At 44.1% G+C, this 27,732-nt stretch overlaps 1 protein-coding gene and 1 long non-coding RNA gene across 2 annotated transcripts in view; both read right to left on the bottom strand.

Moving 5' to 3' along the window:
• Window positions 1–1,754: 1,754 nt before the first annotated feature.
• Window positions 1,755–14,721, bottom strand: LOC131185276 (uncharacterized). Its single transcript, XR_009152115.1, has 3 exons — window positions 14,379–14,721; window positions 9,462–9,678; window positions 1,755–2,949 (listed from the first exon to the last, which is right to left on the bottom strand). It is a non-coding gene; the product is annotated as an uncharacterized LOC131185276 (long non-coding RNA).
• A 3,261-nt stretch (window positions 14,722–17,982) lies between these two features.
• XYLT1 (xylosyltransferase 1) overlaps window positions 17,983–27,732 on the bottom strand; it is a 205,373-nt gene continuing 195,623 nt past the window's right edge. Inside the window, exon 12 of the mRNA XM_058156862.1 lies at window positions 17,983–26,114. Within this exon, the coding sequence (XP_058012845.1) occupies window positions 25,792–26,114 (323 nt within the window). The 3' untranslated portion in view covers window positions 17,983–25,791. The remainder of the gene's footprint in view (window positions 26,115–27,732) is intronic.

Raw genomic sequence — 27,732 nt, 5'->3', positions numbered from 1 at the left:
GGATGATTATCCATGGACCTTGAGTTCAATACTCTGTTGTCTTCTGACCCATCACTTTGAAGGGTCAATTTGAAGACCTATCAATCATGTTAGATCCTATAAAAAAAAATCCACTTAATTTTCCTGGGATTTCTCTAGTTCAGATGGGTGCTTGGACCCCACTCTTCTTAATGAGGGTCCTCATTTGGATTCAGCTAGCGAACGTATTTTCATGTCCTCCTGTTTTATTTCAGATTAGAATTCCAGTTCTGTCAGCTACTTTCTGACCTCATTAGGTTCTTTTTTTTCCCCTTTTGTGGATTGCTTTTTTTGTCCATTTCTGGGCAGAAAGAGTTATTTTGCTTCATCTCTTTAACCTCTCCATTCCTTCTGATTCTTGCCAGTTTCTTCTTGGGGATTCTTCTGTTGTTGTTTTTTTCCTTAGTCTGGTGCTATTAAAAATAGCAAGCCTAAAGAATGATAAACACTTCTTTTTAATCCTTAAGCAAGTGCTAAGAAAAAACCAACAGTTGGCAGGGAAGATTGAGGAAAGAATAGAATAGAATAGAATAGAATAGAATAGAATAGAACAGATGGAACAGAATGGAATAGAATAGAATAGAATAATGGAGTGGAATGGAGTGGAGTGGAGTGGAGTAGAGTAGAGTAGAGCAGAGTAGAGTAGAGTAGAGTAGAATAGAATAGAGTAGAATATTAGAATAGAATAGAATAGAATAGAATAGAATAGAATAGAATAGAATAGAATAGAATAGAATGGAATGGAATGGAATGGAATGGAATGGAATGCAATGCAATGCAATGGAATGGAATAGAATAGATGGAACGGAACGGAACAGAATAATGGAACAGAATGGAATAGAATAGATGGAATGGAACAGAACAGAACAGAACAAAATAATGGAATGGAATGAAATGAAATGGAGTGGAGTGGAGTGGAGTGGAGTAGAGTAGAGTAGAGTAGAATAGAATATTACAATAGAATAGAATGGAATGGAATGGAATGGAATGGAATGGAATGGAATAGATGGAATGGAACAGAATAATGGAACAGAACGGAACAGAATAGATGGAACGGAATGGAACGGAACAAAATAATGGAATGAAATGAAATGAAATGGAGTGGAGTGGAATGGAATAGAATAGAATAGAATAGAATAGAATAGAATAGAATAGAATAGAATAGAATTTTTTTATTGGCCAAGTATAATTGGACAGACAAGGAATTTATGTCTGGTGCATAAGCAAACAACAGTGATAAGTCATAGATCATAAATCATAAGATACAAACAACAATTGATAAATCATAATTTACCAATAGGAGAAGGTAGTAGGAAAGATGAGAGGTGAGAAAGATGAGATGATGAGAATGACAATTCAAGCAAGAACTGATAAGACCATAAAATAGACAAAAGAATAGAAAATGAAGAAGCTAATGTGCTCGGGGATTTTAAGATTAAACAGACAAGCACCTGCCATGTAACCCCCCAAATCTCAGTTGTTGATAAGAAAGACCACAATGTCTGGATAATGGATGTGGCAGAACCTGGAGACAGCAGACTAGAAGAGGAAAAACTGAAGAAAAACACAAAACACAAAGGCCTGCAAATAGGAGTAGAACGACTGTGGCCAAAGAAAGCAAAGATAGTACCAATAGCGAGAGGTGCCTTTGGTGCAATTCCAAAACATCTGGAGCATATGTCAGCTTGCCTCAGAACAATGTTTAAGAAAATAAAGACCCAACTCCATCATTTTGAAGAAATTGGTAATTTTTACTAGATAGCAAACAAAGCTAAGCCAGAACTGAAAGTATATTAAAAACACAGACGTCATATCCTCTCCTGAACCCTTCTCCCACTAGAGTTCAAACAGTTATAATCCAATGTCGTCTTCCTCCTTGGCCACGTGTAGTTTCACTTCTGATATTCCGATATTCTCCCTCTATCAATCTTCTGGATGGAATGCGAAGCAGGCAACTCCCGTTACATTCACGTGCCAAATTAGTTCAAACGTCTGTTTGAAAGACTATCTCCCCCCCCACACACACATGCAATGTCAGCGGAATGCTGGCAACAGTACAAACCTCCCCCCCTCCTCCATAAATCATGTAAGACATTCAGTAAGAAGAAAACCTTTAACGAAGTAATAAAACAGTAAGACAGTCTAGTAGGAGAAATACACTTAAATAAAGCGGAGACCGACAGCATCCCTTGAACACCATCGGCATTGACAAAACCAGCACCAGTCAATTGCAAAAGGCAGCTTTTTTTGAAAGCTAACATCCTGTGACGATACATCTAACTAACATCATCAAACAACATCTGTCTACCCCATGTTCTTGGGAAGGACTCCACAAGTGGACCAAAATGCCAACTCCAGTCTGAACATCTGGCTGACTGTGCAACCAACCATAATGCAAAAAAAGAGTCACATTCATTTGAGCTAGTCATTTGTATAGCAAAGTAAGTCTGACTCGCTGTTATTTTTACGTATTTATTGCCCGGCTATATCCTAACTTTCCATATATTATATTTCTCAGATCGTACGAGGCCTTTTCAGAAGCCGTTCGTTTAAGAGGGTTGATTTTGTAGCGACACTACTAGCAAGTTCATGGCGAGATCCTTCATCAGCTCCTTTGTGTCAAAATACTCCCGTCCTCTAATATTTCTCCTTAATTAATTTCACCCTATAAACAGAAAATATATACCGGTACGTTGAAATCCGAGTCTTCCCTGATAGGGCTTAATACGATTAAGAGAAGATTAAATCTTTGCTATGTTTTAGTTTCATTCTCGCTGCTCTGAAGACTCTACGGAAGAGATGCTTCTCAAAAGATTCCAGCTGGGTGTTCACTCAACCGTTAAAAAGATTGTCTATGATGTCTGGTCCAAAAGAAACATCGACAAAATCAGGATTATCTTCAAATAGATGTCCATATGTCTGGAAATGATCCTGCACGAAAGACATTTTTGAGATATTTCAACAGATTTCAGAGATGGAAAGTGTTTTTTTTTGGTCACAACAGTATACACAAACATAATATATAAGCAAAAGTATGCATCAACTATATTAATTTGATATAATGAAAGGGAACAATATGACAGGAACGGGAGGCACTTTTGTGCTCTTATGCACGCCCCTTACAGACCTCTTAGGAATGGGGTGAGGTCAATAGTAGACAGTTTTTGGTTGAAGTTTTTGGGATTTTGAGAAGAGACCACAGAGTCAGGTAGTGCGTTCCAAGCATTAACAACTCTATTACAGAAGTCATATTTTCTGTAATCAAGATTGAAGCAGTTAACATTAAGTTTGAATCTATTGTTTGCTCTTGTATTATTGCGATTGAAGCTGAAGTAGTCTTTAACAGGAAGGACATTGCAATATTTATTTATTTTTATTTATTTATTATTCATACTTTTATACCGCCCTATCTCCCTAGGGACTCAGGGCGGTGTACAGCCATATAAAAACACATAAATATACAAAGTAAAACATTAACCTAAAAAACTTATTATATAGGCCGAATATTTAAAATAGAAATATAAATAATAAAACCCGATTTAAAACCAAATTTAAAATTTAAACATTTAAAATTTAAAAAATCTAGTCCAGTCCTGCGCAGATAAATAGATGTGTCTTAAGCTTGCGGCGGAAGGTTCGAAGGTCAGGAAGTTGACGAAGTCCTGGGGGAAGCTCATTCCAGAGGGTGGGAGCCCCCACAGAAAAGGCCCTTCCCCTGGGCGTCGCCAGTCGGCACTGCCTGGCCAACGGCACCCTGAGGAGTCCCTCCCTGTGAGAGCGCACGGGCCGGTGGGAGGCATTCGGTGGCAGAAGACAGTCCCGTAAGTAACCCGGCCCTATGCCATGGAGCGCTTTGAAGATCATTACCAAAACCTTGAAGCGCACCCGGAAAACCACAGGCAGCCAGTGCAGTCTGCTCAGGAGAGGTGTTACATGGGAGCCCCGAGGGGCTCCCTCTATCACCCGCGCAGCCGCATTCTGAACTACCTGGAGTCTCCGGGTGCTCCTCAAGGGGAGCCCCATGTAGAGAGCAATAGATGATTCTGTGTGTTAAACTCAGGTCTTCTAGTCCAGCCCTCTGCTCAAGCAGGATAACTCATAACATTGCAGACAAATGGCTGTACACTCTTCTTAAAAACCTCCAGTGTTGGAGCATCCACAAGTTCTGAAGGCAAGTCGTTCCACTGATTAATTGTTTTCAAGGTCAAGAAATTTCTCCTTAGTTCTAGATTGCTTCTCTCCTTGAGTAGTTCCCATCCATTGCTTCCTGTCCTGCTTTCAGGTGTTTTGGAGAATAGCCTGACTCCCTCTTCTTTGGGGCAGCCCTTCAAGTATTGGAACTCTGCTATCATGCCACCCCTAGTCCTTCTTTTCACTAGACTAGACATACCTGAGATTTAGCTGAGATTTGGCTGAGATTTAGCAACCCTGAAATGATGACCAGAAGATGTTTTTAGATACCAGCTAACATGTTCTCTCCATGATTGGAACTGTAGGGAGTTAGCACCCAACTCTCTCCTAGGAAAATGAGATATTTTAGGAAATCTTAAAAGGGCAGAATATTTCCCCTAAAAGCGAGGCAGAAACTCAGCCTCCCCACACCTTTGTCAATGGGCCATTAAGGCCTGGGCCAGCCTATTCTACATAACAAAGATCTACCTCCTTCCGGCAGAGCCATAGTAGGAATTGCCCAAAGCCCTTTCATTACATCATCACCTAGCAAGGCTCAACCAAGCCTGGGAAACAGACAACCGACAGTTACCCCTGCATGGCCCCATGGGAGTCTGACAACCAATCAGGATACAAGCTCAAATTCAAAGCCCAACAGAGGGTATAAATCTCTCTCTCCCTCCCTCCCTCCCTCCCTCCCTCCCTCCCTCCCTCTCTCTCCCATGCAGTTCTTTTTTGCCCAGGACCTCAACGCCATGTGGTCCTATCCATCATTAAAAACCATCTTTCCAAGCAGTCTCCATGTTTCCAGAGTCTTTCTCCCCACTTGGAACGGAACCCAAAATGGACCTTTCTTCCAACAGAACCATTAAGATGGACATAAAGCTGCTATCCTTCTTTAATTTTTCCTGATGCAGTTCGGCAATGTCAAGGTAATGTTAAGGACTTGATAGCTGAAATCTAAAATGACGGTGATCAGGGGAAAAATTTTTTTTATCTTGCCCTTCTTTTTATCGGTTCTTCGTTCACTGATGAAAAGGACTTCTTTCATCAGGGTCTTTCAAAGGGGAAGGGAACTTAGGTAGCGCTGGGCGACGCTTTGATTCAAACTTTCAGCAATTCCATCAATTCAGGCGCTTTGAATCAATCAGCTTGATGGGCCTTTTCACACGCAGGCACCCATGTCAATCAGAGCTAATCCAATTGATATAATGACTCAGATGACAAGCTCATAGAGAGTCAACTTGACCCTTCAAATCACAGTGTGAATCTTGGTTGGGTTGTATACCTGAGGATGAAACAGATATATTTTAGAATAGAATAGGAATAGGAAGGGAAGGGAAGGGAAGGGAAGGGAAGGGAAGGGAAGAGAAGAGAAGAGAAGAGAAGAGAAGAGAAGAGAAGAGAAAGAGTAGAATGGATTGGAATGGGATGGGATGGGATGGGATGGGATGGGATAGAATAGGATAGGATAGGATAGGATAGGATAGGATAGGTAGATTGAAATGGAAGGGAAGGGAAGAGAAGAGAAGAGAAGAGAAGAGAAGAGAAAGAGTAGAATGGATTGGAATGGGATGGGATGGGATGGGATGGGATAGGATAGGATAGATTGGAATGGAATGGGATGGGATGGGATGGAAGGGAAGAGAAGAGAAGAGAAGAGAAGAGAAGAGAAGAGAAAGAGTAGAATGGATTGGAATGGGATGGGATGGGATGGGATGGGATAGAATAGGATAGGATAGGATAGGATAGGATAGGATAGGATAGGATAGGATAGGATAGGTAGATTGAAATGGAAGGGAAGGGAAGAGAAGAGAAGAGAAGAGAAGAGAAGAGAAAGAGTAGAATGGATTGGAATGGGATGGGATGGGATGGGATGGGATGGGATGGGATGGGATGGGATGGGATGGGATAGGATAGGATAGATTGGAATGGAATGGGATGGGATGGGATGGAAGGGAAGGGAAGGGAAGAGAAGAGAAGAGAAGAGAAGAGAAGAGAAGAGAAGAGAAGAGAAGAGAAGAGAAGAGAAAGAGTAGAATGGATTGGAATGGGATAGGATGGGATGGGATGGAAGGGAAGGGAAGGGAAGGGAAGAGAAGAGAAGAGAAGAAGAGAAGAGAAGAGAAGAGAAGAGAAGAGAAGAATTGAGTTGGAAGGGACCTTGGAGGTCCTTTCTATGTGGCTGACTAGGAGGTTCATAAACATCGTCCATGTCCTTTCAGGACGGAGAGATCTCAAGGGCTTTCGGTTAGCTGGCTTGGTTGGGCATGGATGACAAAGAACTGACTCCAAATATTCTTTTCAGAAGATGAGAAAAAGTTGGCGATTTCCTCATGGATGGTGCTTGGTGTTCTGGCAATTAATGACTCACTTGCACTACAGTTACATGTGAATGTCCCGCCTTTGTTATAGAACAGAACAGAATAACAGAGTTGGAAGGGACCTTGGAGGTCTTCTAGTCCAACCCCCTGCTTAGGCGGGAAGCCCTACACCATTTCTGACAAATGGTTATCCAGCATCTTCTTAAAAAACTTCCAGTGTTGGAGCATTCACAACTTCCGGAGGCAAGTTGTTCGTTCCACTGATTAATTGTTCTCACTGTCAGAAAATTTCTCCTTAATTTTGGGTTGCTTCTCTCCTTGATTAGTTTCCACCCATTGCTTCTTGTCCTACCCTCAGGGGCTCTCAGTTTGTGTTGCTGTCATAATTTTGAGGTAGCCAAGTGAAGTGTTGGGGGGGGGGCGTAACTTCGAACCATCGCTAAATGAACTATTGTAAGTCCAGAACTAGCTGTACTGGTTCTTATGGTCTGTGAGAAATGAAATGCTCTCTATGCAGTGTTTTCCTTAGCAGTGATAAGGTAAAGGTAAAAGGTTCCTCTCACACATATGTGCTAGTCATTCCCGACTCTAGGGTGCGCTGCTCATCTCCGTTTCAAAGCCAAAGAGCCAGCGCTGTCCGAAGACGTCTCTGTGGTCATGTGGCCGGCATGACTCAATGCCAAAGGCGCACGGAACGCTGTTCCCTTCCCACCAAAGGTGGTCCCTATTTTTCTACTTGTCTTTTTTACGTGCTTTCGAACTGCTAGGTTGGCAGAAGCTGAGGCAAGTAACGGGAGCTCACCCCGTTCTGCGACACTCGGGATTCGAACCGCTGAACTGCCGACAAGCTCAGCGTCTTCACCTCTGCAAATCTCTCCCAGCCATCTTGAGTGAGCATTATTCTTCAAATTTCCAAGGACTGCATAGTTACCACTCCAGTAAGCATCTCAGACGTTTGTGCTAATGTCATCTCCTTCATTTCAAACTTTTTCTCTCTCTCTTCTCCTCAGTTCTCCCCATGAGTGCTTCCTTGGCTCTGAGAGCGTCAGAAACAGCTGGTTTGAAGGGTATTTAAACACTAAAAATACCTATTTTTTTTAATTGCCTATTACAACAACAGAACAAGCGGCATGCTTCCACCCATCGCGAAACAGACGTCAATCCCAAGCGAAAATGGTTTTTGTGTTTAATATTTGTTCCAGGTGTGCTTAAACAAGAAACAACAATAAACCGGGTTCCGTAGGCAGCGGCTCGTGATGTTTCAAGGTATATATTTTCTTTTCTTTTTTTTTAGAAGCACATGGGTAGCGCATTCAGGATTTCTTGATCCTTCTTAAAAACCCAAACCAGCAAACAAGGATGGAAGAGAGAGAGGGAGGGAGGGAGAGAAAGAGAGAGAGAGAGAGAGAGAGAGAAGAAGAAGAAGAAGAGGAAGAGGAAGAGGAAGAGGAAGAGGAAGAGGAAGAGGAAGAGGAAGAAGAAGACGAAATGGTTAAACCATGGCTCCGAAATGAGTGAAAACTCAAGAATGAGGTTTGGTTTGGTTTGCTTTATTTCATCCTGACCAAAATTTTGACATCCTGGCTGAATATTAAAATAGGATTATTAGATCTGGGTTGCAAACATGCAGACAACCTCTGATGGATGGATGGATGGATGGATGGATGGATGGATGGATGGATGGATGGATTGACTGTTTATATATCGTCAAGTCAGCGTCAATTCTTAGCAGTCATATAAATGAATCTTGATCAAGTGCTCCTTCGGGTCTTCTGACTAAGCACCCAATGTGTTTGCCCTTGAGCCCATCCCCCTTATTCCTGGTTGTTGTTGTTGTTGTTTACATTTATATCCCGCCCTTCTCCGAAGACTCAGGGCGGCTTACAGTGTGTAAGGCTTACAGTGTGTAAGGTTGAGTTCTTCGTCTCATTATTTCCGCTTTTTCTAACATTAAGAACTTCTCAGAGGAGATGATTGGCTTCTCTAAAATCTGGTAACTTGTGGCTGAACAAGGCAACCTGTAGATGGCAGCAAAGCCATTAAAAATATATAACATTTTACTGCCATTAGTGGTGGTTCAGGTCACTGCAGCCCAGATGTGCTAGCCCTATTAAAGCCCACTGCTGGCCTGTCTTGTTACCCTTCCTTCCTTCCTTCCTTCCTTCCTTCCTTCCTTCCTTCCTTCCTTCCTTCCTTCCTTCCTCCCTCCCTCCCTCCCTCCCTCCCTCCTTTCCTCTTTCTCTCAATATTATTCCTCCCGTTCCTTCCTTCCTCCCTCCCTCCCTCCCTTTCTTTCCTCTCTTTCACTCTCAATATTTTTCCTCCCGCTTCTTCCTCCTTCCCTCCCTCCCTCTCTTTCACTCTCAATATTCTTCCTCCTGCTCCTTCCTTCCTTCCTTCCTTCCTTCCTTTTTTCCTTTCTTTCACTCTCAATATTCTTCCTCCCGCTCCTTCCTCCCTCTCTCTTAATATTCTTCCTCTTGCTCCTTCCTTCCTTCCTTCCTTCCTTCCTTCCTTCCTTCCTTCCTTCCTTCCTTCCTTCCTTCCTTCCTTCCTTCCTTCCTCCATTCCTTCTTTCCTTCCTTCCTTTCCTTTTTTCCTTTTTCACTCTCAATATTCTTCCTCCCGCTCCTCCCTCCCTCTCTCTTAATATTCTTCCTTCCTTTCCTTTCTTCCTTTCCTTCCTTCCTCCCTCCCTTCTTTCTCTTTCACTCTCAATATTCTTCATCCTGCTCCTCCCTCCCTCCCTTTTTTCCTTTTCTTTTTGTATTAAAACATTGTAATATATCCATTACAAAGAGGCAGACGAATTTTTGTGAAGGCATGCCTCCAGTTGTTGACCCCTAGTTTCAATATGGCAAATAAAGTCAGTGTTATTTGCCAGGAAGTAGGGAGAAGGAGAACCCCCCCACTCACACACCACAATAGGGTCTTTGATCATGTACTTACAATTACCATCATGACTTTTTTTAAAAAAAATCCCCTTCCTCTCTTTTAATGGCTCCAATGGCTCCTGATGAGCTTTTTTTCAAAGGAGGACAATGGAAAATTCAGCCTGAAATAAAAGCGGGCTTCTTCAAAATTGTGTACTCGGAGTTGTTTTCTAGCTTGGCCCGAAGTCTGGATTTTCTTTGGTTTAGCTTGCACGGAGGGAGGTATTGGATGGCTGGGGAAGACGGAAGAGGATAAATTAAGCAATTTCAGGATTTGGCAATTTTGTCTTATTAGCAGTCAGTTCCTTAAGGGGAGAAACTGTGGTGGAGTAAATTGCATTAGGAGAAACAGCTGAATTGGATTTACAGAAAAGAGAATCCAGCTTTTAGTTCTTTTGCTGTTTAAAAAAAACCCACCAGTATTGTAAATGTGTTGTTAAAGAGGATTGTTTTATTTTATTAGCTGGTTTACTATGCACATTTTCCCTATCTAAGTTCCATCAAAGGTTATCCACCAAGGCAACTCCTATTATTCTTTTTTTTTCTTTTTCCAATGAAAAGTTGAATAGGGCTGATGAGCTTTTTTGTGTGTGTGGCTGAGTCACAAGATGCAAAACTAATTTGAACCTTAAGTCACCGAGAAGAACTTTTATTGTTCAGCGGGCCGCACGATTTTTTTTGATTTTTGTTTTTTGAGAGAGAGAGAAGGGTGGTGGTGGTGGTGTTGTGTTTTTAGAAAGAGCGACATCGCTATGTATTCACCAGTTATTTGCAGCACCGCAATTGAAGCTTTATGGAAATATATTTGGGCTATATCATTTGTGTTCTATTTGCACTATCAAGATGTTGAGACTTTACAAATAGTGCAACAAAGAACAACAAAGAGGATTAGGGCAGTGGTGAAATCTGAACCGGTTTACTACCGGTTTGCTGGCTGCGCATGTGCACTGTGCGTCCATGCGCAGCGCACACCACGCACCAAATGCGAGGTGGGCGCGCAGTGCATGCCAGAAGGAGGCATGTAGTAAGTAGATCACCACTGGACATAAACTGTTTCAACTCCTACCCTCTAAATGATGCTACAGAGCACTGCACACCAGAACAACTAGACACAAGAACAGTTTTTTCCCGAAGGCCATCACTCTGCTAAACAAATAATTCCCTCAACACTGTCAAACTATTCACTAAATCTGCACTACTATTAATCTTTTCATCGTTCCCATCACCCATCTCCTCCCACTTATGACTGTATGACTGTAACTTTGTTGCTGGCAATCCTTATGATTTATATTGATATATTGACCATCAATTGTGTTGTAAATGTTGTAACTTCAGCCTTCCATCCTTTATAAGGTAGGTAAAAACCCAGATTGTTGGGGGCAATAAGTTGACTTTGTATATAATATACAAATGGATGAAGACTATTGCTTGACATAGTGTAAGCCGCCTCGAGTCTTCGGAGAAGGGCGGGATATAAATGCAAAAAATAAAATAAAATGTATCTTTTCTTTTATGTACACTGAGAGCATCTGCTCCAAAGACAAATTCCTTGTGTGTCCAATCACACTTGGCCAATAAAAAATTCTATTCTATTCTATTCTATTCTATTCTATTCTATTCTATTCTATTCTATTCTATTCTATTCTATTCTATTCTATTCTCTGCATGCGTGGGGGGAGGTGGTCAGCTGTGGTGTGATCTTTGTTTCTTACTTTTAAAAGCAATTTTTTTACAACCTCTTCTGCTGAATAGGTTGTAGAAAAAAGGCTTTTAACAGTAAAAAAAAAAGGCTCTGACAATCGCGTGGCTCAGCTGGGGGGGATTTTTGCTACCGGTTCTCCAAATCACCCGCTGCCATTACTATCAGATCAGCTGATCTGGTCCAAACCGGGAGCATTTCACCCTTGAATTTGGGAACTGGAGGCTAAAACATATGAAGAACGGTTGCAGGAACTGGGTATGTCTAGTTTAATGAAAAGAAGGACTAGGGGAGACATGATAGCAGTGTTCCAATATCTCAGGGGCTGCCACAAAGAAGAGGGAGTCAAGCTATTCTCCAAAGCACCTGAGGGCAGGACAAAAAGCAAGGGGTGGCAACTAATCAAGGAGAGAAGCAACTGAGAACTAAGGAGAAATTTCCTGGCAGGTAGAACAATTAACCAGTGGAACAACTTGCCTCCAGAAGTTGTGGATGTTCCAACACTGGAAGTTTCCTGTCTGGGCAGGGGGTTGGACTTGAAGACCTCCAAGGTCCCTTCCAACTCTGTTATTCTATTCCATTCCATTCCATTCCATTCCATTCCATTCCATTCCATTCCATTCTATTCTATTCTATTCTATTCCACCTAAGGAGACAGTTAGAACAATTAACCAGTGGAACAACTTGCCTCCAGAAGTTGTGGGTGCTCCAACAGTGTAGGTTTTTAAGAAGAGATTGGGCATCCATTTGTCTGGAATGGTATAGTGGTATATGGTAGTGCCTCCAAAATTTAGAAACTAGAAGACCTCCAAGTTCCCTTCCAGCTACTCTACTCTACTCTACTCTACTCTACTCTACTCTATTCCTATTGCAAAGTAGCCAGATTGGGAACAATCAGAGATGCTTGTTTATTTGGTCTACCCCCTTTTCCAACCACAGGGACTTCAAGAGGTTTACAGGTAATAGCAACCTTAAAGCCACAGGTAGCCCTAACATCACAATAAACAAGGACCATCATAGTTTTCCCATCTGTTTTTAGTTTTCAGGCCTTCCGTCACTTGCCGGGAGCCTGATTTGTTTAAACGTTGGGTCATTGCACTCATAACATTGCATTACTTACGCTTGTTCTCTTTCCCATTTTAATTGAACACGTAAACAGTTTTTAATCCTTCCTCGTGACGCCATCCTGGAATTTGGTTGCAAGGCTCTCCCCGGGGTCCCCCCTCCGCCCCCTGAGCCAGCCAACACCTCCTTGACTGGGATGGTTAGTCACAGCTCCCTGCCAGCCAAATCCAAGCCACCTCATAGCAAGGCCCATTTTCCACGGTGGATTTTACACCTTGAAGAAGGCAGAAGTTCTGTTTGTAAGTGTGCACGCTCCATTTACGAGATGTGCGCTGGCTTAACGGATGCTTGCTTTTTTTTTTTATTGAAAAAGTTTTTACAAAAATTTACACCACCCTTTTTTCCCCCCTCTCCCCCACTCCATCCCCTCCCCACTCCCTCCAAAACCACCCTCCTCCCTCCTCCCCCCACTCCCGACTTCCCAGAACAAACACACAAGGTATAGTTCAAAAGAAAAAACAATCATTCGCTAAATTTTCCCTAACACAAATTATAATCCTCCCCTTCTTCTCAAATCTTAACTTCCCCCATACAAATCAGAGATAAATACATCCTAATCATTCAAAGGCAATCTGATATCTCTTAATCTGATATCTATTTTGCATATATTCAATCCATTTTTTCCATTCAGATATTTTTCTTGTGTAGTGTCTTTCAAAAAGGCTGAGATTTTAGCCATCTCAGCCAAATTAGCAACTTTCAATATCCATTCTTCTATTGTAGGTAACTCTTTTTTCTTCCAGTATCGTCCTATCAGTAGTCTTGCCGCTGTTATTAAGTTGGATGCTTGGTATTTGAATGCTTGCAGAGATCCCAGGCTATGCGGCCCTTTTCTCTTCTCCAAATTAGATAATTTGCGAACCTCTGGAAGCCACTTCATTGTTCCACCATCCTGCAAACTTCAGAACGGGCTGGTTGAAATTTACGACGCATGATTTGATGGGTTTCAAATTTTTTTTACTACCGGTTCTGTGGGTGTGGCTTGGTGGGCGTGGCATGGCTTGGTGGGCGTGGCAGGGGAAGGATACTGTAAAATCCCCATTCCCTCCCCACTCCAGGGGAAGGATACTGCAAAATCCCCATTTCCTCCCGATCAGCTGGGACTCGGGAGGCAGAAAATAGATAGGGGGCAGGGCCAGTCAGAATTTTTACTACCAGTTCTGTGGGTGTGGCTTGCTGGGCGTGGCATGGCTTGGTGGGCGTGGCAGGGGAAGGATACTGTAAAATCTCCATTCCCTCCCCACTCCAGGGGAAGGATACTGTAAAATCTCCATTCCCACCCCAATCCAGGGGAAGGATACTGCAAAATCCTCATTTCCTCCCGATCAGCTGGGACTCGGGAGGCAGAAAATAGATGGGGGGGTGGGGCCAGTCAGAATTTTTACTACCGCTTTTCCGAACTACTCAAAATTTCCGCTACCAGTTCTCCCGAACCGGTCAGAACCTGCTGAAACCCACCTCTGTAATACAACGGTGGCCTAACCTCGACATTAGAGCTTCAAGGGTCTTTTAAAAACCCTTTTCCTTCCTTTTATATTCTGGCAGTTTTGCCGTGGATTGAAATGGGAGTTTTACACAGTCAAATCCTGTTATGAGTTCTGACAGGCCCGAAGAGAAGGCATCCGTTTTGAAGAGCTTTGATGTTAAAACACGTTTCAAGGAACTGATGTTTCTTTCTCCCTCCCCTCCCCTTTGCATTGTGAGGATAGTTATAAAAGGGCTGTGACTTTCTGGTGGGATGACACATGACAAAGAGGTTTTGGGTTGGGATGGAGAGCGGATTGACTTGGAAAGGTTCTTGATCTTCTTAGGAGGCAGCTTATGAATCAGAGGAGAACAAAGAACTGGCTAGTTCTTTCCTAAAGTCTTAAGATGACCACAGGGCAGCTCTTTTGAGCCCAGTTATTATGTTTTTTAAGTCTCAGTACTTCTGAGCGGTGGCTCAGGGTCTAGGACGTTGAGCTTGTCGATCGAAAGGTCGGCAGCTCGGCGGTTTGAATCCCTAGTGCTGCCGTGTAATGGGGTGAGCTCCCGTGACTTGTCCCGGCTTCTGCCAACCTAGCAGTTTGAAAGCACGTAAAAAATGCAAGTAGAAAAAATAGGGACCACCTTTGGTGGGAAGGGAACAGTGTTCCGTGTGCCTTTGGCGTTGAGTCATGCCGGCCACATGACCACGGAGACGTCTTTGGACAGCGCTGGCTCTTCGGCTTGGAAACGGAGATGAGCACCGCCCCCTAGAGTCGGCAACGACTAGCAGATATGTGCGAGGGGAACCTTTACCTTTACTTCTGAGCCAGAATCTTGCCCTAGGGAAAAGTTGGGAAATTCATTTTTTCTCTTGGAAAAAATTCCATTACATCCATCATAACTCTATAAAGCTATCCGGAGATGCTTGGGATAATGAGGTGAGTGGGATGTAAATTTAGTAACTAACTAACCAACTAACTAACTAACCAACCAACCAACTATTTGTGGGTTCTTGGTGCTCTGCGAGCTTGGCTTTTCATTACCCAACTAGGTAACAGCTTCAGTGCTAGCTAATGCACCGTCAGACTTGATGTTACCTAGTTGGGTAATGAAATGTCTACAAACCACCATGCTCAGAGAACATTAAGGACCTAGCAGTCCTCCTCCTCCTCCTCCTCCTCTCTGCAAACCAGGGATGAAATCCAGCAGGTTCTGACAGGTTCTGGAGAACCAGTAGCAGAAATTTTGAGCAGTTCAGAGAACCAGCAAATACCACTTCTGGCTGGCCTCAGAACGGGGTGGGAATGGGGATTTTGCAATATCTTTCCCCTGGAGTGGGGTGGGAATGGAGATTTTGCAATATCCTTTCCCTGGAGTGGGGTGGGAATGGAGATTTTGCAGTATCCTTTCCCTGGAGTGGGGTGGGAATGGAGATTTTGCAGTATCCTTTCCCTGGAGTGGGGTGGGAATGGAGATTTTGCAGTATCCTTTCCCTGGAGTGGGGTGGGAATGGAGATTTTGCAGTATCCTTCCCCTGGACTGGGGTGGGAATGGAGATTTGGGGGTGGGTGGGAATGGAGACCAAGCCACGCCCACCAAGCCACTACAGAACCCGTAGTAAAAAAATTGAATTTTACCACTGCTGCAAACCCCACTCTCTTCTAGCATTGATGATGTTACTAGTTGGATAATGAAACATCTGAAGGAAACACCCAAGCTCAGAGAGCATCAAGGACCCCACAGCTGTTCTCCACAGTGCATCCCTCAAATACACCTTGACCTATGACAATTGAGCCCAAAATTTCTGTCACTGAGACAGTTACATGAATTTTGCCTGTCTTCCCTAGTCCTTCTTGTCACTAGACTAAAAGGTAAAGGTAACGGTTCCCCTCGCACATATGTGCTGGTTGTTCCCGACTCTAGGGGGTGGTGCTGATCTCCGTTTCGAAGCCGAAGAAGAGCCAGCGCTGTCCGAAGACGTCTCCGTGGTCATGTGGCCGGCATGACTCAACGCCAAAGGTGCACGGAACGCCGTTCCCTTCCCATCAAAGGCGGTCCCTATTTTTCTACTTGCACTTTTTACGGGCTTTTGAACTGGCAGAGGCTGGGACAAGTAACGGGAGCTCACCCCATTATGCGGCACTAGGGATTCGAACCGCTGAACTGCCAACCTTTCGATTGACAAGCTCAGTGTCTTAGCCACAGAGCCACCGCATCTGTTTTTACTAGACTAGACATACCCGATTCTTGTAACTATTCTTTGTTATATTTTAGCTTCCAGCCTCCTAATCATCTTTGTTGCTCTTCTCTGCACTCTTTCCAGCGTTTCAACATCTTTTTTTGTTTATATTGTGGTGACCAGAATTGGATGCCGTATTCCACGTGTTTTTTTTTTAAATTTGCATTTATACCCCGCCCTTCTCCGAAGACTCCAAGCGGCTTACACTATGTTAAGCAATAGTCTTCATCCATTTGTATATTATATACAAAGTCAACTTATTGCCCCCAACAATCTGGGTCCTCATTTTACCTACCTTATAAAGGATGGAAGGCTGAGTCAACCTTGGGCCTGGTGGGACTTGAACCTGCAGTAATTGCAAGCAGCTGCTGTTAATAACAGACTGTCTTAGCAGTCTGAGCCACCAGAGGCCCAGTGTGGCTATGAATCAGGATCCTTGAGAGTCTCCATAGACTTACGGTGGAGAAAAACCAACTTCCTGTATCGGGAACTCTTTAAAATGGATAGGAAGCCGAGCAGCCTCCAAGAGCCATAAAACAAACAAGCCAGAGATTTAAAGACAAACCTCGACTGGCCCTTTCATTTCAGGACATTGCATTGTGCAACTGCAGACACTCGGTGATGGTTTAGTGCGCTGAGCCAGCAAATTGTAAATAAATACTGTGGTTTTTTTGGTTGCCTTATTATAGGCATTCTGCATTTGGAGAATGCAAGTGGCACAGTGCTAAGGTTTTTCTTTTGTATTTTTTTTACAAGATGCAGTTTTTTTTCTGCAAATGTTCGCTGCATCAGATCATTCTATCTTACCCTTCTACACACATACCCCTCCCAACCTGAGTCTCTGGAGTCCTTTTGGTATAGCTAAAGCACATAAGGCATCAGCTAAATGTTTTTTTAAAAAGATGACTACGCTAATTCATGCAAACGGGGTCGTTAGCTGTTAAGAGGCTTGGCGAAATGAACATTTAAAATAGGTCCCTATTTAGCTGGAAAATATAGCGGATAATGATGACCCGATCATTCTGTCCTAACCTCAGGGTTTATTCATAAAATTAATTGAGGGGAGGCGGGAAGAAACCCCTGGATGTTTATATCTATATCTATATCTATATCTATAAAGGTAAAGGTTCCCCTCGCACATATGTGCTAGTCGTTCCCAACTCTAGGGGGCGATGCTCATCTCCGTTTCAAAGCCGAAGAGCCAGCGCTGTCCGAAGATGTCTCCGTGGTCATGTGGCTGACATGACTCAACGCCAAAGGCGCACGGAACGCTGTTCCCTTCCCACCAAAGGTGGTCCCTATTTTTCTACTTGCATTTTTTACCTGCTTTCGAACTGCTAGGTTGGCAGAAGCTGGGACAAGTAACGGGAGCTCACCCCATTACGTGGCACTAGGGATTCGAACCACTGAACTGCCGACCTTTTTGATCGACAAGCTCAGCGTCTTAGCCACTGAGCCACCACATCCCCGTATACACCCCCCCCACACACACATATAATTTGAATAAATTTGAACCCTTTTTCAACCTTTCTTGGTAAGTGAATTCTCTGCTGTTGTCAAGTCAGTCACACGGTTGTTAAGTGAATCGGGCTTCCCCGTTGACTTTGCTTGTCAGGAGGTCGCAAAAGGGGATCACGTGACCCGGGGTGGGGGGTGGGAGAAACGGATGACGCTACAGCCGTCGTAAGTATGAGTCAGTTGCCAAGCATCCAAATTTTGATCACGTGACCATGGGGACGCTGCGATGGGGGTAAGTAAGTCTGAAAAAGGTCATAAGTAAGGTCAGGACTTTGAACGGTCCCTAAATGAATCGTTGTAAATCAAGGACTACCTGTAATCTTAACCCCATGTGTTGGACACGATAATTATGCAGGAACGGAAGAAGAAGAAGAAGAACAAGAAGACGAAAAGATCAGAGCCGTTTGAAAGTGCGTTTTTTTTGTTTTTTGTTTAATACATTAACCATTGTCCTGGAAGAAAGAACATACAACAGCTAAAACTTCCAAACACGATTGTTATTTATTTATTTAATTTTTCGTTTTAAGGCCACGTTTAAAAAAACAACAACAACAACCACGATGGGAGGACCTTAAGGCTTCTTTTTTTAAAAAAAACAAACAGGAGCAACTCATCGGATGCCATGGCAAGAATACTGAGTTGGAAATAAGGATTCCCATAGGGAAATCTGTCAACCCACAGCCCAAGTCTCAAAAACTTCTGAAAACAAGCTTTTTCGCTTTCGTTCTTAATGGCAACGGACGGATCAATGGAGCACATATCCAGCATATTCCCAGCAAAAAAATTGAAGCTGCTAGTCGTCTTGACAAGGGACAGAACCTCTATTATTATTTTTGTGTGTGTGTTTTTTTTTGTGTTTTTTTTGTTTCGTTTTAAACCCATCAAAGGTGATATATATATTTATATCTATATATATATTTCCTTAATCACAAACGGAATCAAAGAACGAGCCATTATTATTATTATTATTATTATTTATAATATACAAAGGCAGCACAACCAATTGCGCCGGATATGAAAGTGCTCTGTTATCAGAGACAACTGTACAGTAACTTGCTGTTTAATTGGCAAGGTTTTTTTTTTTTTTTTACAAATCTAATACTCAAGAGTTTTTTTTTTCTTTCCCCATCTTCTACTTTTATTGATTACCAAAATAGAGAAAAAGAGAGAGAGAGAGAGAGAAAGACACAGAGAAAGAGAGACGGAGAGTGAGTGAGAGAGAGAAAATTTGCATAGATTGTACATTCAACTCAAAAGAGATATTTTTTTTTTAAAACCCCGTTTTCCTCCCCTGTCTGGTTTTTCTGTTCCTCAAACGAACGTAATTTTTGAAAATTATCAGTGAGGTAGTACCTTTGGTAGCACCCGTGAGCAAAAAAAAACGAAGACAGAAAGGATAAAAACGAAAACAACAACCAGAACAGACGGAAACGAGAGTTGGTCGGCAGGGGAAATTGGCCTTCCTTTCTAAGGTTGTACGATCATAGGGGGGAAAAGTCTATTCAAAACCGTTTGGAGAGGGGGGCTGTGTCTACAAGTAATCCTCGACTTACGGCCACAATGGAGCCCAAAATTTCTGCGGTGAAGTGAGACGTTTTATGTGAGTTTCGCTCAGTGGTGGGATTCAAATAATTTAACAACCGGTTCTCTGCCCTAATGATTTCTTCCAACAACCAGTTTGCCAAACTGCTCAGAAAGTTAACAACCGGTTCTCCCGAAGTGGTGCGAACTGGCTGAATCCCACCACTGGTTTCGCTCCATTTTTGCAACCTTTCTTGTCCCGGTTGTTAAGTGAATCGCTGCAGCTGTTAACATTAGCAGCCCACATAACCCCGAGATGCTGCAACCATCTTCAAAGAGGAGTCAGATGCCAAACATTTTGAATCACCTGACCATGGGGGATGCCCCGACGGTCGTAAGTGTGGAAAAACAGCCGTAAGTCCCATTTTCCTGTGCTGTCGTTAGTTTGAACGGTCGCAAAATGAACTGTTGTAAGTCAAAGACTGCCTGTAGTTGTCACTCCCCTCCCCCCCTCAATTCAGAGGAACTGTTTTGGTCGAGAACTTTAGCTACTCAAATTGCTTCCAATGGCTGGATTTTTTGGGGGGGAAATTGCTTCTGAATCCTAGGATGAAAATAATTATTTCTTATTTCAGGTGTCCTGCGGTTATCGGATATTTTCTACTTGGCTGAATCTCAATCCTTTGGCTCCCCTTGCGCTTGGGAACGGCAGGAAGTGAGATCAAAAGAACTTCTGACTCATGATTAGATGGGTCAAGCTTTGGTTTGTTTGACCAAAGAAACTTTAAGGGACAAATAGCATCTGCCAGTGGGATTCCTGGCTTCTTGACGGGACCTTCACAAACCATCTAGGGCAGGGGCATCCAAACGTAGTAATTTTGAAGACCTCTGGACTTCAACTCCCAGAATTCCTCAGCCAGCATGAAGTTGAAGTCCCCCAAGTCTTAAAAATAATCAAAATTGGATATCCAGGTTCTAGGGTTACTGGTTTTGCACCAGAGGTGGGTTTCAGCAGGTTCTGACCAGTTCTGGAGGACCGGTAGCAGAAATTTTGAGTAGTTTGGAAAACCGGTAAATACCACCTCTGACTGACCTCGCCCCCATCTATTCTCTGCCTCCCGAATCCCAGCTGATCAGGAAGGAATGGGGATTTTACAGTATCCTTCCCCTGGAGCGGGGAGGGAATGGGGATTTTGCAATATCTTTCCCCTGGAGTGGGGAGGGAATGGAGATTTTGCAGTATCCTTCCCCTGAGTGGGGAGGGAATGGAGATTTTGCAATATCCTTCCCCTGGAGTGGGGAGGGAATGGAGATTTTGCAGTATCCTTCCCCCAAGAGTGGGGAGGGAATGGAGATTTTGCAGTATCCTTCCCCAGGAGTGGGGTGGGAATGGAGATTTTGCAGTATCCTTCCCCTGGAGTGGGGAGGGAATGGAGATTTTACAGTTTCCTTCCCCTGCCACACCCACCAAGCCATGCCACACCCACCGAGCCATACCCACAGAACCAGTAGTAAAAAATTTTGAAACCCACCACTGGTTTGCATGATCAAAACCATAGAAGATAGGAAAGCAGAAAGTCAGCGGGAGCAAATCCGGAGCCATTAGATGTGGATAAAGGATTATTCCCCTCTTCCCTGGTTATTGGCGATGCTAGAACTATAGGACAACTCTATGTGAAGGGCCAGGTTCCTTTTTAAAAAAATAAAAAATAAAAGCTTGTGTAAGATGCAGAGGAGAAGCAGTTAGGGGTGGGGCTGCTGGGGGTTCACAGGGGTTCGGGAGAACCTCTAGCTAAGATTCTGTGCAATTTGGAGAACCCCCAAATCCCATTCCTGGCTGGCCCGGCCCCCCACCTGGGAGTCCTGTTTTGGATGCAGGTAAGTACAGGGAGTGCACGGAGGTTTGTGGAGGGCGAAAAACAGGCGTACTGGAAGTTCGGGAAGGCTAGAAACGGGCCCGTTTCCAGCCTCCAGGGGGCCTCCAGAGCATGGGGAGGCTGTTTTCACCCTCCCAGAGACTCGAGAAAAGCCTCCGGAGCCCAGGGAGGGCAAAAATGCACCCCCCCCTGCCGTGGTGCAGGAGGCCAACTAGGCCACGCCCACCCAGCAACCGGGCAGAGAACCCCTTGCTAAAATTTTTGAAGCCCACCCCTGGAAGCAGTCTTGACTACTTGGTGTGTCCTCTGGATATTTAGGTCTGTGACCCCCTCCCAGCTTTGACTGGAAGGCATATTTGGAAGGCACTGACTGGAGTAGAGTAGACCCATATTGTATAGTAGAGTTTCTTAGATTACAGGTCTGGAAAGGAATGTAAGATCCACGCAACCTTTCTGGCTCATAATCTCAGGAGGAACCTTGTTGCAAGGCAGATTCTAGATGGCGGAGACATATGAGGGGAACCTCTTCTTCACCGATTTCTGAAGCGGATCTTTCTTCTGAAAAACAGTCCCAACAGCCTTACCCCACAAAACCTCTGCACCCTCCAGATAGGTGGACGTCAACTCTCGTTCTTGTTTCAACACACATGAGGCGCCTCTTAAATATCAAATTCGTGCTGCATTCAACCCGTTCTCCTGGCCTATCTGTCCGCCGCCGTATCACAAATAGGTTGGCCTTGATCCTGAACTGTATATTTTGCTTCCTTTGACAAATACACCTTGCAACAGACTAAAAGGTGAGTAGCGAACACGACGGCAAGAGAGGAGTGTTGATCTGAAACTTATTGGTCCTTTAGAATTGAGAAGGTTGGGTCAGAAATAAAGGCCATCTGATCCCCATCATCTGATCTTCAGCAGAGACTTAGATGTTTCTCCGTTTGGGTCAGAGGAAAGTTCTCTATGGAAGAAACGAGGTAATGTCTCCTAGGATAGGTGTCTCCAACCTTAGCAACTTTAAGACTTGTTGTTGTGACTTGTTCTCCCTCCTCTCCTCAGTTGGGCCCCTCCCATCTCCAACCGGGTCTTTTATCAGACTCCGAGTCTGATAATGAAGATGAACGGCCTGTCATGCCTCTTTCCCCTGGCCCTGGCCCCATGCCCAGAGAGGATGCCAGGAGTGAACGAACAAGCCCGATAAACCTCACTCATACGGTGTGTGTTCCTTTAGCTCAGCCGTCAGAGGAAGCCAGCCAGGTGCTGGAATTACTGAGAGCAGATCCAGCTGAAGACAATTCAGATTAGGAGGACCCTCACTTTCGGAGATCTGAGAGGCGACGCCAGCAGAAGGAGGGGTGGGGCAGGCCTGGATAAATGCTGAGTCATGGAGCCACACCCCACAGCCTATATAACGGACCTGCTTTTGGCATTCCAACCTTGATCCAAGCAAAGTCTTATCGAGTTTGCTCATACCGGACCCTATCGCTGAAGTCACAACTTGGACTCCTGCCTGCCCTGATAAACCTCGAAGGGACTTGGCAAGCTGCAGAGGCTTCGTTGCCAAGTTTGCCACGGACTTCCTTGACTCGTTCGTCAGAGTGGGGGGTGGGACACGACACTTGTGGACTTCAACCCCCAGAATTCCTCAGCCAGCAAAGCTGGCTGAGGAATTCTGAGAGTTGAAGTCCACAAGTCATAAAGTTGCTAAGGTTGGAGACACCTGTCCTAGGATACGTCTTGTGACAGATGTGGATGGCTGAATGGACAGATGGAGATACCATATGAAGGCCACAGACAGCTCTTCATGATGGAGATGCTGGTATGGAATGAGACTTTTGACTGGATGGCTTGTGATGGAAGAGTTGTCTTCTCACTTGGAGCGACTTGAACATTGAGTAAAATATCTCCTGGTCTTAGGACTCTAAAAAGCTCTAAAAAACTCCTACAAGCTCTGACTGTACAGGTAGTCCTCGACTTACAACCACAACGCAGCCCAACATTTCTGCCGCTACGTGAAACAGTATTTGTCTCAACAAGATTTCTCCAGTTTTACGACCTTGCTTTTGCCACAGCTGTTAAGTTGGTCGCTGCGGTTGTTACATTAGTATCACGGTTGTTTAAGTGAACCCGGCTTCTCCGTTGACTTTGCTTATCGGGAAGGTCGCAAAAGGGGATCACGTGACTCCGGGGACACTGCAACCGTCATAAGTACATGCCAGTTGCCAAGCCTCCAAGTTTTGATCACGTGGCCACGTGGAGGGATGCTACATCGATCGTGTGAAAAACATAACGCAAGTCACATTTTCAGTACCGTTGAAACTTTGAAAGGGCCCTAAACAAACTGTCGGGAATCGAGGACTACCTCTACATGCTTGGAGATGATGTCATTCCTACACTGGGGACCTCCGTTCTAGTGACTATTGTCAGTATTGGGGGTGGTTGAACAAAAGCAAAAATGGAAGGAACAGAAAGGAAAGGGGGAAAAAAAAAAGACGATTTTTCTTTCGTTTTAAAGGCCTTTCCTTAACAGGGGCAGCGCTAGTTCGCAAGCTAAGTTCGCTCCCGAGCTGCGTGTAAGCGTACTCTAACCATTAGTCACTGACTAAAACACAAATAAATAACGTCAAGTCGTCGTCTCCTTTCTTTCTTGCGCCAGCTAAACATTTAATGCTCTGCCTTTGCGCCACCGCAGCTGACGCTGCGACTTCAAAAGTCCCAAAAGCAAAACTCTCATAGCTTTCAAACCATGGAGGAAGGCAGCGGTAGAATTCGTGAGCCCAGTCTTCCCAAGGTCAAGTTTAAATCTGAACTCGTTTTAAATGGGAAACCAGGTTTTGCTGTTGGGTGGTTTGTTCCTGGTTATCTTTTCAGCCCTTCTCCTCTTCTTGTGGTCTTTAAATGTGAGCGGGGTTCGAAATGAGAGGAAGGACCCCCCCAAAAGGAGAAAGACAGCTTGTGTTAAAAAAAATGATCGGTTGGATCCCAGAGGATCCCATCAGCGGATATATGAACTGAAGATCCAGAATAACAGAGTCGGAAGGGACCTTGGGAGGTCGTCTAGTTCAACCTCCTACTCAAGTAGTGCGTCTCTCCGCACAGAAACCTTTGTCCCTCTGCTGTCCGAGTGCAATCTAGGCTAAAGTAATTCACTAGAGATCAGTTAGAATGAGGTCATTTAATTAGGAATAAAATTGGGCTTTTTTTTTTTGCACCCTTGACTTAATCTCAACAGCTCCCAAAGCTAAAACACGACTTGGACGGAGCCTGCAAAGAGTTAAAAAATAAATAAATACAAAACTGGATTAAAACGGATGCTCCTTGGTTTTAGGAGAAGTCTGAAAACGGCCTTTCCCATTTTTCTCCACCAAAATGGAATGCTGTGTAAGAGTAGAAGGCAGCTAATTTCTTTCCAGCTATCAGTTTCCCGTCTGAACGTTTTTTAAAAAGCACTTTCTCCTTTCTTTACGAGGCACCACACAATAGATCAAAACTAAACATTGGTGTTTGTGTGAGTATGTGTGTGTGTGTGTCAAAGGGATATGCCTTTCCAGCCTGCCACTCTGTGGAGCATATGATGTGTTCGTCTCGTGCGCTGCAGAATGGAGAAACCGCTTGCTTATGCCGTCTCATTTAGCCTTATGCCGTCTCATTTGGCTTATGCCGTCTCATTTAGCCTTGGTTTGTCTATGTTCACACAACAGAATTAACCTGCTTCTTGAATCGACCCTTTTCTAGCCGTTGGCAAAAGACGGAACCGCAAGCCGACAAAACAGGTTGGACGCCTACCATCCCTAAGTCATGATTAGTCAAGTTGAAAACCCACAAGCTTAGCGCATTAAGAATTGAATCACTTGATCCAACCTGGTTAAAAAGATGCTGAGCACAGCTCTTCGAACATGACCCATCACTCATGCTTACTAGTTATCGATTGCTTTCTGAGCGATCAACCAAACTTCCTTCAAAAGAAAATACTGAGATTCAGATGGTAACAGTCTAGTGTCTAACTAGACAAACAAAAATCCCTAGACAAAAGGAATTTTTTTTTTTTTTGGATTTCTGGAAAACTACTTTCCAGTCTGACTTGGGAATGTGAAAAATTCAACACAGGACTTTTTACACCCCAAATTGACTTTCTCCTTGGAGCTGACTCCCTCGATAGCTGTATTCGGAAGAGCAGACGTCTCCAAACCTGGCAACTTTAAGACGTGTGGACTTCAACTCCCAGAATTCCTCCACCCGTGCTTCTCTTTAGTCTAGACAAGTCTTGGGTGATCATTAGCTCAGCGGGAGGACCGAACTCCGCATCTCTGTTGGCATGAGAGAATGAAATTAACCCTGTATAATATTGTACCATCTGTGGATTCAATATAATCAAACTTGCAAGTTTGGCTACCTGGAGTAATGATGTCAATGTTTTTGTGAGATGTCAAAGGTGGAGGTTTGAATAATGAGGACTACTGTGGTGGGGGGGCGGGTGGGGGGGGAAAGAGAGGAATTTTAGCAATTGTGGCTAAGCTGCTTTGCTAAGACTTTTGGGAAAATGAAAAAAAAAATAGTGGCCGGGATACAGCATATTGTTCTTTGAGATTGGGAAATAAATTAGCTCTGATCAGAGTTGGAAAATATGCTGCCCCCGCCTTTAAAAACTTCAGTCGTTTCGTACAATGGGTTTTGCCTTTCCTGCCTGTTCCCCAACTTCCAAAACCTTTGAGATGGCAAAACTGGTCAGTAAAAGAAGCTGGGATTTTCAGCCCCGGCCGTCTTGAACACATGGATTCGTAGGTTTTCTTAAAGACCACTCCATCAGTTCACTAGCAACCTGTGCCAACCCCATCCGAAGATGACCGCGAGAGCAAAACGCTCAAGATTCCCTTTTAAAGCCAGCGAAACGGGGCACCGGGTGCTACCTCAAGCGTCCATCTGGTCTCACCGGGCCCAACTCGGACTTTGGATCGGGGCTGAGGGAACTCCAGGATGTCTGGCTGCAGGCCTGCATGACCGAACAGGAAGTTGGGCCTGTAGTACAGACATCGACCGCTGACCACACGCTTCCCACCAAACTGTCCACCCAGCTCTCCAGCTTGGTGCCCGTCAACATGGCGTTCTTCTTCAACTGCTCCAGTTGTGCAGCGCTGACTGGAATGTTTAGCACAGGGTTGAGCCCTTGGAAGCTCTGCTCCATGTAGGAGTTCTTCGGGGGTCCGCCATGCAGTTTGGTGGCTTCTTCTAAAGGCAAGAGAGAAGTATTTGGGTTAGAAAAAAAAAGTAAAAATCTATTTCCAGAATAACAATGCTAAGGAGTCGATCTACACCTGATTAATTTTGATCCCTTCTGAAGTTCCTAGAACAGAAGGAACCTCTCAGCCTCTGGTGGCTCAGACTGCTAAGACAGTCTGTTATTAACACAGCTGCTTGCAATTACTGCAGGTTCAAGTCCCACCAGGCCCAAGGTTGACCCAGCCTTCCATCCTTTATAAGGTAGGTAAAATGAGGACCCAAATTGTTGGGGGCAATAAAGTTGACTTTGTATATAATATACAAATGGATGAAGACTATTGCTTAACACAATGTAAGCCGCCCTGAGTCTTCGGAGAAGGGCGGGATATAAATGCAAATTAAAAAAAAAAGAGTTCTATCTAGAGTTCGTGAAACCAGCTTAGTTCTTGGCTTCAGCTCTTGAAGAAGTGCACTGAAGCTGAGCGAGGTTCTGATTTAAGATAGAGCTCTCCAAATTTGGGAACTTTAAGCAGTGGTGAAATCTGTACTGGTTTACTACCGGTTCGCTCGCTGCGCATGCGCAGTGCGTACCATGCACCAAATGCAAGGTGCGCGTGTGTACGCAGGGCATGCCAAAAGAAGGCGTGCGGTAAGTAGAACAGCGCGTGGGGGGTGATCAGCAGTGGTGCGCAATCTTTTTTTTTTAACTTTTAAAAGTATTTTTTTACAATGTGTTCGGACGAATAGGTTGTAAAAAAAATGCTTTTAAAAGTTAAAAAAAAGGCTCTGACGATCACACGGCTCAGCTGGGATCATCACAGCCTCTTTTTTTAGCTTTTAAAAGCATTTTTTTTACAACCAATTCAGCCGAATAGGTTGTAAAAAAATGCTTTTAAAAGTAAAAAAAAAGAGGCTCTGACGATCAGGCAGCTCAGCTGGGATTGTCAGAGCCTCTTTTTTTTAACTTTTAAAAGCATTTTTTAAAAGAAAAGGCAAGTGGGAAGGGGGCAACTGGGCATTTTATTTTTTTTTACATTTATATCCCGCCCTTCTCCGAAGACTCAGGGTGGCTTACATTGTATAAGGCAATAGTCTCATTCTATTTGTATATTTATATACAAAGTCAACTTATTGCCCCCCCAACAATCTGGGTCCTCATTTTACCTATTTACCCATTTATAAAGGATGGAAGGCTGAGTCAACCTTGGGCCTGGTGGGACTAGAACCTGCAGTAATTGCAGGCAGCTGTGTTTAATAACAGGCTTCTTACAGCCTGAGCCACACCGCGGCCCTCGGTTGGTTGGGGGTCCAGGGATTTTTGCTACCGCTTCTCTGAACCACCTACCGCCATTGCTACTGGATTGGCCGAACCGGGAGCATTTCACCGCCGACTTGTGAACTTCAAATGCCAGCTATGAATTCTGGGACTTGAAGTTCACAGGTCTTCAAGTTGCCAAGTTTGGAGATGCCCTGACTTAAGACCTAAAGACCATCTCTAAGAGTAGAAGGCAGCTAATTTCTTTCCAGCTAGCAGCTCCCCGTCTGAACTTTTTTAAAAAGCACTTTCTCCTTTCTTTACGAGGCACTGCACAATAGATCAAAACTAAACATTGGTGTTTGTGTGGGT

This window comes from Ahaetulla prasina, chromosome 14, assembly GCF_028640845.1.
Source record: "Ahaetulla prasina isolate Xishuangbanna chromosome 14, ASM2864084v1, whole genome shotgun sequence".
Classification (NCBI taxonomy): domain Eukaryota; kingdom Metazoa; phylum Chordata; class Lepidosauria; order Squamata; family Colubridae; genus Ahaetulla; species Ahaetulla prasina.
The sequence above is the reverse complement of the archived record's forward strand: the minus strand, read 5'-3'. Positions and strand labels throughout refer to the sequence as shown.